The sequence below is a fragment of the Myotis myotis genome, unplaced genomic scaffold, assembly GCF_014108235.1.
Source record: "Myotis myotis isolate mMyoMyo1 unplaced genomic scaffold, mMyoMyo1.p scaffold_m19_p_6, whole genome shotgun sequence".
Taxonomy (NCBI): domain Eukaryota; kingdom Metazoa; phylum Chordata; class Mammalia; order Chiroptera; family Vespertilionidae; genus Myotis; species Myotis myotis.
Genome location: NW_023416368.1, coordinates 53,875,821 through 53,888,535, shown reverse-complemented (window position 1 = coordinate 53,888,535; position 12,715 = coordinate 53,875,821). Strand labels below are relative to the sequence as shown.

Sequence of the window (12,715 nt, the reverse complement as noted above, 5' to 3'; positions counted from 1 at the left end):
CTCTGAGGTTTGACAGTCTGATTGATGCTTCTCTGTCTCTGGATCTGTTTTTGTTAATCAGTTTATGTTGTTCATTATATTCCACAAATGAGTGAAATCATGTGATATTTATCTTTCTCCGACTGACTTATTTCACTTAGCATAATGCTCTCCAGGTCCATTCATGCTGTTGCAAGTGGTAGGAGTTCCTTCCTTTTTATAGCAGCGTAGTATTCCATTATGTAGATGTACCAAATTTTTTTAATCCACCCATCTGCTGATGGGCACATAGGCTGTTTCCAAATCTTAGCTATTGTAAATTGTGCAGCTATGAACATAGGGGAGCATATATCCTTTCTGACTGGTTTCTTGGGATATATTCCTAGAAGTGGGATCATTGGGTCAAATGGGAGTTCAATTTTTAGTTTTTTGAGGAAACTCCATGCTGTTCTCCACAGTGACTGCTCAAGTCTGCATTCCCACCAGCAGTGCATGAGGGTTCCTTTTTCTCTGAGTCCTCGCCAGCTCTTGTCATTTGTTGATGTTGATGATAGCCATTCTGACAGGTGTGAGATGATACCTCATTGTCATTTTTATTTGGAGATGCTTTCTCTTTTAAACCCTCCAGAAAGAAACAACATTGCAGGCACATTGATTTTGGACTGATAGCATCTAGATAAATATTTGTAGTTTTTAAGCCACCCAGTTTGTGGTATTTTGTAATGGCAGCCATAGGAGCCAAATACAGAACCTTTAACAATTCCTTCCTATTCCCTGTTCCTCTTCCTGATACTCTTCCACTTTCTCCTTAAGTCCAATATCTTATGCAGTCTCTTCCCTCCCCTCTATTGGGCTCTTTTCTAGGTTGTTTAACCTTTGGCTTAGGTCTGTCAGTTTCTTCTCTAAGGGATCTTGCATTTGAAGCCTCATTTCCATTGAGTGAAGGTCATGTCGACATCCTCAAGCTGTGGAACGGGCCATTGTCTGTTGTGAGACTTTCTGTTGCCTTTATAATATTGTCTTCCAGAAGTAGACTCTTTACCCCTTTATTAGGAAGGTTCTGGTAATGAAGAGCCCTGAATAAGGAGTCAGAGAATTGAGTTTGAAAAACTTGTGCTTTTAGTTATTTCTTAGGTTCAATGCAAGGATTAAGAGCAAGAAAAATTAATAACCCTGGGAACATTCCTTAAATAATAAAGGAATGGGAGCTGGCAGATAACTGTTCCAGCTTCCTGTTCTTGGGGAGAAGAATTCTTAGGTGCTTTTACATGATTCCTCTGAGACTCAATAATGGGACTGAGCCCTATTGTCCACCAGTTAAATTTTTACCCTTAATAGACTCCCCCCGCTTTTCCTTCTCTCTCCCATTCCTTTACTCTGCTTTCTGAGAGCATTTCCCAAATAAACTACCTATACTTGCACTCAAGTCTGTGTGTAAGACAGCATACTAAAGATGATTCTAGAAAGTAGACAATCAGGCTAGGATTGTTTAGTAGAACTGGATCACTTAAAAGCCAGTTTACAACAAAAACCTTATTGGTCGTGGTAGTAACATCACAATATTTAAAAGTTTCTAGAAAAGTCTCTGCTAGGTCAATGGGGAGCCCCAGAGGACAGAGATATCCCATTAGAAGAGTCCCATGAGGGACAGGAATAGACCAGCTTCTAGAATGCTATGGTAGTTGAACTTGAATGCCTAATAATGGGGGTATCAGATATCTATGTGATTGGAACTGCCTATCATAAACTTTGTCCTTAGTTGGAGCCCCCAAATCACGATGTTAGAAAGAAGAAGTTGCAACATTGTATGACAAAATAGTACATCTGGGAACTCGTCACAGGGCACAAAGTTAAGAGATAGGTAGACCTGACTCCCATGTCACATACTTCTCTTGTACTCATAGCTTTCCCTTAGCTAATCCCCATAGTTTCTTGAGGATTTCCCTATGATTAACCAAGACAGGAGAAAAATATCCAGCCTAGGTCATTGATGGGTTGGTTTACTATGTTGGTGATATCTGAAAGTGGACTGCTGTTGCTCATTGGCCCTGCGTGGAGTGTACCCCATAGGCAGTAATGAGGTGAAATCCTCCCAGTGGGTAAAGCTTTCAGTAGTAAAGTTTTGGATGACAGAAGTGTTCTAAGCATTGGCTGGTTGGTTAGGGATGTGAAAAGAGCAAGACTGGAAGACTGAAGTAAAAATTTAAAAAAAGTGGAAGATAGATGGACCTATTAGTATGGGCACAAACATCTTTCTGCTCATAGAGTGTCCACTAGGAAGCATCCATGTCAGAGGTTTTGGTTGGTAATAAGGTGGACAAAATGATGCAGCCAGTGGATGTTAGCCAGCCTCTGTCAGTTCTTGTGCAATGGGCCCATGAATAGAGTACCTATGTTTCAATGATCTATTGTGATGTAACAAACCACACCAAAACTTAGGGGCTTAAAACAATGATTGTTTTTTAATTTCTCATGATTCTGTAGATTGCACAGGTAGTTATTTTGCATTACTTGATTCTGGTTGAGCCAGCGCTATTGGCTAAGGGAGCATTGGAGCTTCTCTACAAAGCCCTTGTACTTAGCTAGCTTGGGCTTCCTCATAGCAGTATGGTCTTAGAATAGTCAGACTTTTCCCATGGTGGCTGGTTTCCAAGGGGAAGCATTCCAAGAGCATGAAAACAGAAGCTTACTGCTGCTAGTAAGTCATCTCAAAACTTTATGGCTCAAAACAAAAATGATATATTATTATCATTCTATGGATCAGGAATCTGGGTCAGGCTGGGATGGGTGGTTCTTCAGCTCTATATGGTGTCAACTTAGCTGCATCCAGCTAGGGGCTAGGTCCAAGAAGTCTTTATTTACATGTCTGGCACCTCAGTGACTCAGTGCTTCTCTGTGTGGCCTTTATTTTAGTTCAGACTCAGACCCATCATTCGTTTATCGAGCCTAAGCTTGTACCGCAGAATATGGATTTAAAGTCCCTGCACTAGTGCCTCTGCTAGTGTCTTAGGAACTACTACTGTACCTGATTTACTGACATGGATCCTTTATAACATAGCCTTGGACCAAGTGACCGATTTTGGGGGCAAAGGGTATGTGACTATGGGCTCATGAACACAAGATCTCTGAGTACTACAATATATCACATCACTTGAAGCATTGGCTTGATAAAATGTTGGAATGGCCCATTAAAGTCTCAGATAAGATGAGAGCTTGGAGACAACACCCTGTGGGCTTGGGCACTGTCCCCCAATTCTGAGATGCACAATACCAGGTTCTTCAGAGGGTCCCCAGCAGGACCAGACCCCAGTTACCTACAAACCTCAGTAACCAGCTCAAAATAGACCATTTGTTGTCTTTTCTTTCTTCTCTCTCTTGATCTTCCATCTCCTTCAATTTGTTTCCTAGAGTCACCTTTCAAATAAACGACCTTCCCAAGTCTATTTCTTAGGCTCTGTGATAGGGAAGCCATACTCTGACACTTCTTAGGATATATTACTTTTTGCTATTATGAAAAAAAGAAATTAACATTTTTAGCATACATCTTGCTTTTCAGATTATTTTTTGGTAGATTCACAGAATTTAAAGTGTTGGATCAAAAGGTATGGATTGCATTCAGGGCTCTTACTCTGTCCATCAAAAACAGTGTATTATTTTTGAAAAAATATGACATTGTTATGTCTCACTAAGTATGTACGAGATCTCTCTCTTAACTGACAATCCAAACTTCCTCACCCTCAGGCCCAGCTACTGTAAAGGGGCATGGTTTTTCTGTCAGGCATGCACATATACCACTCTAGAAATTCTATCGGGAGTAGGGCCATTCTTTGGAGCAGGGCTATTAAGCTTTTCTGTGTATCCAAATATTCCTCATATCAGAAGTCAGCTGTAATTGGGAGAACATGTTCCTCTCAAGTGGCTGCATTTAATCACAATTACCACAGTTTGAGAAAAACAGAGAGCTATAGTTCATGGAGAAATGGCTTTATTCTGTAAAAAGATGGAATACACCCTTTGGCTGAAAAAAATAATGGACCTTATAAATAGTTGACTTTCCTGGTAAAGTGATGCCCCAGATAGAGAAACTGAAAGAGTGATTTCAAATATGAGCCCAAATATAGTATGCTAAAGGAATCTAACATGTTCAATGCCTGGAACTTGCCATTTATGTTCATCAGTGAAATACAAATGTGTTGCTCTCTTTGTTGTGTTCTCCCAAAGTGGACTTTAAACCAAGGATTTGGGTGTAAGTGATTTGTTAAGCCCCCAGAAGAAACCAGTGAAGGAATAGAAGCAGCAGCCTGGGATAGGGAAGGAGCTAAGAAAGGTGAAATTTCAGGTGGAGTCCCAGACTCAGCCTGATCTCCTAGGCGCTTAGTGTTTACCCACCTGAGGCACAAGAGCTGGGCTTTAGCACTTCCACATCAGTAACTCATTGGCCATAGGTCACAGTGGGGGTGGGATGGACATCCCAGGCACTGCCTCTTCTGATCAGCTAGGGGATTCCCTTGTCCAAGGGAAGGCCCCTGAAAGTCCAAGGCACAGGTAGTATTAAAAACACTGAAGCTGGGGATAGGTGAGCAGAACTAGTACAAGGGATCCAAGAGAAACTGGTCAGGTTTCAAAAAGAGTCTGTTACATATGCCTGAAGGTATATGTTCCTCCAGAGTGACAGTGCCAATACAAAGTGGAACATTTGCAAGGCACCCCGAACCCTGGAATCTTTACTGATGGATCAACTCAGGATTAGTGGGGCCATTCTGGAGACAATCTGGGAAGTACTTAGAGATGTTAACTGTGCAAAAACCCTGTGACCCTGTAGCGATCCTACTCCTTTTTAATTGCCCCAGAGAACTCACACAAGTCTCCATGGAACCTTGTACAAAGATGTGTGGTATAGCCTTGTTTGTGGTAGCAAAGAACTGGATAAGTTAAATGTAAAATAAAGATGTAGAGATAGTCCCATAAGTAGGATTTTTTTTTCTCCCTTGCATGCATAGATCCTTAATTATTTTTTCATTTTGCAAAGGCTTTAAATATATTATAGATCTATTTTATATATCGTTTTTGTAATTTGAAGAGCAAACATTATTTTTAAAGAAAATAATAAAAATTGATGAATTAACTAAGCTAAAAAGAGCAACAGAAATGAGTATCAGGATATATGGGTAATATCTTCAATGATGAAGAAAGGATGGTGAAGCCCTGAAGGTGTGGCCCAGTGGTTGAGTGTCAACCTATTAACCAGGTCATGTTTCGATTTCTGGTCAGGGCATATGTCCGGGGTTGTAGGCTCGATTCCTAGTGCGGGGCAGGCAGGAGGCAGCTGATCAATGATTCTCATCATTGATGTTTCTCTCTCTCTCTCTCTCTCTCTCTCTCTCTCTCTCTCTCTCAAATCATTAAAAAATATTTTTTTAAAGAAGAAAGGATGGTGCAGTTATTCTCCCTTATCCTTTCTAGGGTCACACTGGTTTCCTTTGAGAAGTCAGTCCCTTCCCATCCCTGCCCTACTCCCCCATTCCAGTACTCCAGTTCTAGGAGTTGGCCTGCTTGGGCTAAGCTGGCCAGCTGAGTTCCCTGCCTTCCAACAGGGTCCTGATTGAGAGTGAGGAGCAGTGATCCAGGCCTAACCCCATTAGGTTTCATAACACAGAGAAAAGACTGGTCCGAAGTGGTCAGTTTTTCATTATGTACAAATGTGTCCCTGAAAAGCCTAAAAGAGCACCATGTTCCCTTCACCTGGTCACACTTAGATTTTCTCATTCTAGGGTATTTAAAAAACAGAAGAATTTAACTGCATTTAATCCCAATTACCACAGTTTTAGAAAAACAGAGAGCTATAGATCATGGAGAAATGGCTTTATACTGTAAAAAGGTGGAATACATGGAGCGAGTCAGGGCTGTGCCCTGTAGGTGCCTGGGGTGTAGGATTAAGGCTGACCATGCAATACTGCATAGTCTGGGGAGGGTCCCTGACTCTTCCCACCTGGGACACATCTGTCACAACACCCAATATATAATTGTATCTACCGTCATAAAATCAAATTCAAATAAAAGATGATCAGTCCCCCATAGATATATTAGGTAAGAGGATAGTGGTTTAGGAACAAAAAGGAAACATTTGTGGAATTCCCTGTATTTTCTTAGGAAGATTCCATGACTCTTCTGATGATATCTAGATTTGGCATTGCTGTTCCTAATTTATTACCTCCCAGGAAGAAACACAATCTGCTGAGTAACACTGATGCTAAAACCGTGGGAAACCAGGAGATAGTAGGACTTTGGCTCCATCAAATTGAAAGTGAACTACATTAGCAAGCTTCTTGGGGGAAAGCCTGGCTTTGCAGTTACAATGTTATGTTCAGTTCTTTATTATTCCCGGATTCTAAGAACTGTGGCTTGTCTCCTTTCAGTTTGAGAAACAAAAAGACCAGAGAGAGTATTGGCCTGACCAAATATAGACACTGGTTTGTCTTTGTTACTACTTAGAGGAAAGTGTGACAGAAGATTCTCCAAATGTAGGATTATTTAAAAGCCACTCTGGGGTTTTAAAATGCAAAGACCCCACTTGGAAGTTCAGAAATAATCAACTGCATGTGGTGGACTAGTACCCTGATTTAACCTTGCTTGCTTGAAGTATGGAGAAAAAGCAATAAATACAGAGCTGCACTAGATTATGTTGCAAGTAAGGGAATTGCAGACTCAGACTTTCAAACCTGGAGAGGCTTGGAAGAAGGACTGGCAGTGCATTTTCTTCACTCCTCACATATAGGGTGTCCCCCCAAAATGTATACACACTTTGAATAATTATTGATTCCATTGGGTTACAGCTGAAAAGAAATAAACATTAATTAAACTATAAAAATGTATGTGTATGCATTTTTGAGGTCACCCTATATATATAATGCTAACACTCTAACAATAGAGGTAACATATGTGAAAGATTCACATTTGTCTCAGTTATTTCCTGAACTTAATCTCCAATTTTTTTCATTCCCTTAATTTCAAATTTACTGCATAGATTTATTTTTGCATAGAGATTAACATGTACTTATTTACTGACTTCAAAAGCTCATACTGTAGAGGCAATACAATGTTGCTTATATTATCCCATTCCCCAGCAGTGACATATCTGTGCTCACTACAATACGAATTGTAGAAGCAAGAGCCCTCACACTGTGTTCACTGAGGTCGCCAGCTGAAGTTGAAAGAATTTGGACTACTCTTGTCTTCACTGTCTCATAAGCTGATGCCTACTGAGTCACCACCTAGTACTTCCCTGCATTTATTTAGTTACTAGAGGCCCAATGCACGAAATTCGTGCAAGGGCCTTGGCCCCGGCCCCCATCCACCACCGCTGTGGCTGGGGGCTTCTGCTGCCTCTGCCACGGCCCCTGTCCACTGAGGCTTTGTCTGGAAGGAAGGATGTCCGGAAGGACGTCCAGTCTAATTAGCATATTATGCTTTTATTATTATAGATAGCTGTGTTCCCAGCAGTTTAATATGGTGGGTGTTCATTAGATCTGTGTTGAGTGAAAAGGTAAATCAGAGGGGGAGAGAGACAGGGAAGAAAAGGTGGAGCACAAGGGATTCTTAGGGCAGTGAAACTATTCTGAATGATATATAATGGTGGATAATTGTCACTGTATCTTTGTCAGAACCCATAGAACGTACAACACAAAGAGTGAATCTTAATGTAAATTATAGACTTTAGTTAATAATAGTGAATCAATATTGGGTTCATCATAAATATTACACTAATACAGGAGATAAATAATTGGGGGCACTGTGCAGGGAAGGAGGAAAGAGAACATGTAGGAACTCTGTACTTCCCAATCAACTTTTCTGTAAACCTAACACTACTCTAAGAAACATAAAGCCTATTAATCTAAACAACAACAAGAAAATATAAATAACTTAAGTCAGATGGCCTTAGCATGTTGTGTATTGTAAGAAAACAGAGAACCAAATGTAACTAGCATAGGCAAAGAGGTAAATGTGTTAATGTGTTGGTTTGCTTACACAAACCAAGGGAAAGCATGAGGGGAAACTGAAACCAGGAACTTACATGCTCTTTTTCATTTTTATAATGATCTAGATAGACTTTCTTCATAATGCCCAAATGACAGTGGCCTATAGCTCCCAGGTCCACAACCTCCCAGACTTGCCACACTGAGAAGGGGCACTCTCTTACTTTAGTTCTTTTCTCCTTCTCCTTCTTCTCCTCCTCCTTCTTTCTTCTTCCTTTAGCTCTTTTTTTTTTTTTTTTTTAAAAACACACATTTTATTGATTTTTTACAGAGAGGAAGGGAGAGGGATAGAGAGTTAGAAACATCGATGAGAGAGAAACATCAATCAGCTGCCTCCTGCACACCCCCTACTGGGGATGTGCGTGCAACCAAGGTACATGCCCTTGACTGGAATCGAACCTGGGACCCTTCAGTCCGAAGGCCGATGCTCTATCCACCGAGCCAAACCGGTTAGGGCCCTTTAGCTCTTTTTAAAAAAATCCTCAAGGGAATTTGGTCAGCCTACCTTGGAAATGTGAACCTCTTCAGACCATTTGTGGCATTTGAGATATAGGCCCCAGTTAGCACATGGTGTGCATAAGGCTGGACACAAGTAGGCATGATAGGAGCCCATTGCAATTATTCTGACCAGAGATGTTGGTGGCTCAGAAAAAGATGCTGGAGATAGACAGAAGTGGTTAGGTTCTGGATCTAGTCTGCAGATAGGCCAGCAGAATTTATTGAGGCATTGGGTGTAAGGTGTGAGAGAAAGTAACGAGAATGACTTCAAGGTTTTTATCCTGACAACTCAAAGGTTGGAGCTGTCTTTAACTGAGTTGTGATGGTTAATTTTATGTGTCAACTTGACTGGGCTAAGGGATGCCCTGTGAACTGGTAAGACATTATTTCTGGGTGTGTCTGCGAGGGCATTTCCTGAAGAGATTAGCACTTGAATCGGAAGTCAGAGGAAATCAGATGTATTCTCACTAGCGTGGGCTGGCATTATCCATCTGTAGATGGCCTGAAGAGAAAAAACAGTAGAGGAAGGATGAAATCTCTCTTTCTCTTCTGGAGCTCGGACATCCATTTTCTCTTGTCCTTAGACATCAGCTCTCCTGGTTCTCTTGGGCCTTTGGGCTCTGGGACTTACATCAGCTGGCTGCTCCAAATGTTCTCAGGCTTTTGGCCTCAGACTGGGAGTTACACCACTGGATTCCCTATTTTTCAGGCCTTTGGACTAGGACTGAATTACATCACTGGTTTTCCTTGTTCTCCAACTTGCAGATGGCAGATGATAGCATATCTCAGCCTCTATAATTACATGAGCCAATTCCCATCATAAATCTTCTCTTATACATATTGGCTCTGTTTCTCTGTTGAATCCTGACTAATACATGAGTAGAGGGATATTATAGTGGCACAGGTTAGACTCGCAGCGGTTCTCAACCTGTGGGTTGCGACCCCTGAAAATACATCCTGCATATCAGATATTTACATTACGATTCATAACAGTAGCAAAATTACAGTTATGAAGTAGCAACGAAAATAATTTTATGGTTGGGGGTCACCACAACATGAGGAACTGTATTAAAGGGTTGCGGCATTAGGAAGGTTGTTAGAGGGATATCAGGAGCTTAGTTTTAGATATGGTAGGTCTGTTAGTCATTCAGTTGGAGATGTTAAGCAGCTGGATACACATAAGTCTATTCCTCTAGGTATCGCTTGACATATTATGGACTGTAATTGTTAACTCCTTTCTCTAGAATTCAAGCTCCGTAAGAGCAGGAACTTTGCCTGTTTTGTTCACTGCTGTATCTCCAGTACCTAGAAAAATTCCTGGGGCATAGCAGATACTCAGCAAAATTTACTAGAAAGGTGAATGAAGAAATGAATGAGGTTGTTATGTGTTCAGCACAACAGTTAGGAAGTGTTTGAAAGTGAAATTGCTTGACTGGCTGTTACTAGGGAGAGGTTTACAATAGGCATTGTCTAGCAAACATTTTCTCTGAAGAACTATGTAAAAATGAAGAGACACTTGCAAGGCTTCTGTAAACTTTATTTTATACTTACAGGCCACTGCCAATGCAGGGCCTTGGCTTTTGGCTCATTTCTACAGTTTTACTTGGAAAGATGTGGTAAAAGTAGAAACTGGAAATATTCCTACTAGTAAACCACAGTTACTTACCAGTCCATAAACAAAATGTCCATTGAAGCCTGTGTGGTTATTAGGAAAGCTATGACTTTCTGAATTTATAAAATGCATTATGCATATGCAAGAGAGAAAGTTTCTTAAACAAAAAAATAGTTGTTTAAACAAAATGGTGTGAGTTTATGGCTTACATTATGGGTATATATCAGTGCATGGTATGTACCAGCGGAATAATGGAATTCGACTGCTTACACATCAAAAAGCCCTGCAAGGGGGTCCATTGGAACCTGATATCATTTTATATGTGACGGTGCTAAAACGCAGCCCAACAAATTATTAGCTAATTTATCATCAGGAATATGCTTGGTGTAGTCTGATATACACATTAGATTACTTGTCAACCTTATCACTGAGTTTAGTTGAGTATTAAGACTATATAATTACTCATAGTTTAATGACATTTGTTCCAACAACCCCAAATATTGTTTTATCAAACCAGCCAATCAGCCAACCAACCAAGCAAATAAAACCCTATTGTTAACCCATGACTCGTCCCCTTTCATGCTGCCTCCCATGTTCCACTTGTAACGGTGACATAGTCACATGCTTTATGAACACAGATTAAAACTGACTGAGGCCGACTGTCATGATAAACAACCACCTAGATTCCAGTCCAAGTGTGTGCTTTGGCACAGCTACAAGGCATCATTATTAGATTACATACGTCCATACATAACATCACACACATGCATGTATCACACATACAAATATATTCCATAGAGATAATAACAGAAAAATTGGCTAGAAGATATGTACAGTTGTATACATATATACACACACACACATGCTAAAAGATTTTCTGCTCTACTCACAGTCTGTAAACATTTTGGAAAATACCCAGCAAAAGTCACTGTGGGCCCTTTCAAATGGTGACCATGTGAATTGTGGGAGAGGGGGAGGTGTTTAAGTTCACACTGGAAACCCAGAGAAGTGAGGAAGCATAGTTCATGGTGGCCTTTGGGGTGATTATATTCACTGACATGATAAACTCAGCCAGCCACTTTGAAATTATGTTTACTCTATGGAAAAGGGAATGATCAAAAAAAGTCTTTCTGCCAGTTAACATTTAAAACAAAGAATATGAGGTGATATGTACACTATATATACATACACACATATATGCATATATGTACATATATATGTATGCATATACATACATATACATGTTACTATTACTAAAAAACCTCAGTGAAAATTTCCAAATCTTCTAAAAATATTCAATTCTATTCTCCTAGGTTTAGACTTCTATGCATTAAACTGAAAGTCTTGGGTATAGTTAAACGACACGTACCTTTACATTTTGGTATATGATATTGATTGTACATAAAAGACATTAAAAATAAATTGGGCTTATGAAAAATAGAACTATTTGATTCAAGCATTATTTTATTAAAATTTAAGATGAAAAAATGTTCAGGATATCCTGTAATGAAACACCATCAAAAAATAGGTTCTTAAAAATTCTTTGAATAGCAGCTATTAAACTGCCATGTGTGGTTATCAATTTGTGCTTTAGTTCTGTATTTGTTGCAGCTTGAAAATTTATGTTAAAAAAAACCCCACAGTGGCATGAGAAACAACCTAATTTTTCACTAAATTGTTTTACTTTTTTTTTTTTTTTTTTACAAAATGAGCTCAAATAATTATTTTTAGGCTGCTATGCAGTTAAAAAATACTGGCACTGAATGACATGTCAAAATAAAGGTGACTTATGCCCATACCGTGTTTGCAAAAAAACACCAAAACCATTTAAAAAATATCTCTATTTTATAACCTCCGAACTTTCATGGTGACCAGTTCTCATTAAACATTTGACAGAACAGCCGTGAAAGCTAGGCATGCATGTGAAAACGGTTTTCATGCAAAAGTAGTAAATATCCTTCTGTTTTCATTTAACAGTCTCCCTATCCCCTGACAACTCTCACCATTTTTTAGTGTTGAATATAACATACAGAATACGTAAATTAGATAAATTAAAGAAGTAAGAGTCATTGAATTTGTGGGCATAAGACAGTCCACTCTCTGATGTTTTGGAAAGCATTTTCCAGGCGTAGGTCTGAGTCATGAGAGAAGAGACTTCTGGAGACATAGTTGCTGTGTTTTTTTTCTCCAATAAGGTTTGAAGGAATATTGATTAATGTTTCTTAAGCTGTTTAGTTTATACTATCCTTGTGGCTACTCCTCTCTGTGTTGTGGTTGTTTTGTTCATGGTTCTTCCACTGGATGCTGGTTCCATTCATAGGGACTGAGGTCATCAGACTTTTGGACTGGTAACAGCAGCAGCAGAGGCAAGACTGGGAGAAGAAACAGATGCTAAATGACATGACGTGTGTTACGTTCCCACCAACAAGGGGTAAATGCCCACAGACATTTGAGGACAGAATGTGAACCTTAACAGTAATCTAGGGTATGGAGTCTGTAAACCCTAGGTAGAAGCTAAATTGTCCATTCTTGTGCAGTGAAATATATCCCTTGTTTCTTGTTTAAATTCTAAGTAAAGAGGGAAGCAGTTTTG

General features: G+C 39.8%; 1 protein-coding gene across 2 annotated transcripts in view; it reads right to left on the bottom strand.

Moving 5' to 3' along the window:
• Positions 1 to 10,030: 10,030 nt before the first annotated feature.
• The window catches only part of EDNRA (endothelin receptor type A), a 51,945-nt gene continuing 49,260 nt past the window's right edge, over positions 10,031 to 12,715 (bottom strand). For both annotated transcript variants that reach the window (XM_036313878.1, XM_036313879.1), the window contains one exon: positions 10,031 to 12,494. In XM_036313878.1, the coding sequence (XP_036169771.1) occupies positions 12,354 to 12,494 (141 nt within the window). In that variant the 3' untranslated portion in view covers positions 10,031 to 12,353. The remainder of the gene's footprint in view (positions 12,495 to 12,715) is intronic.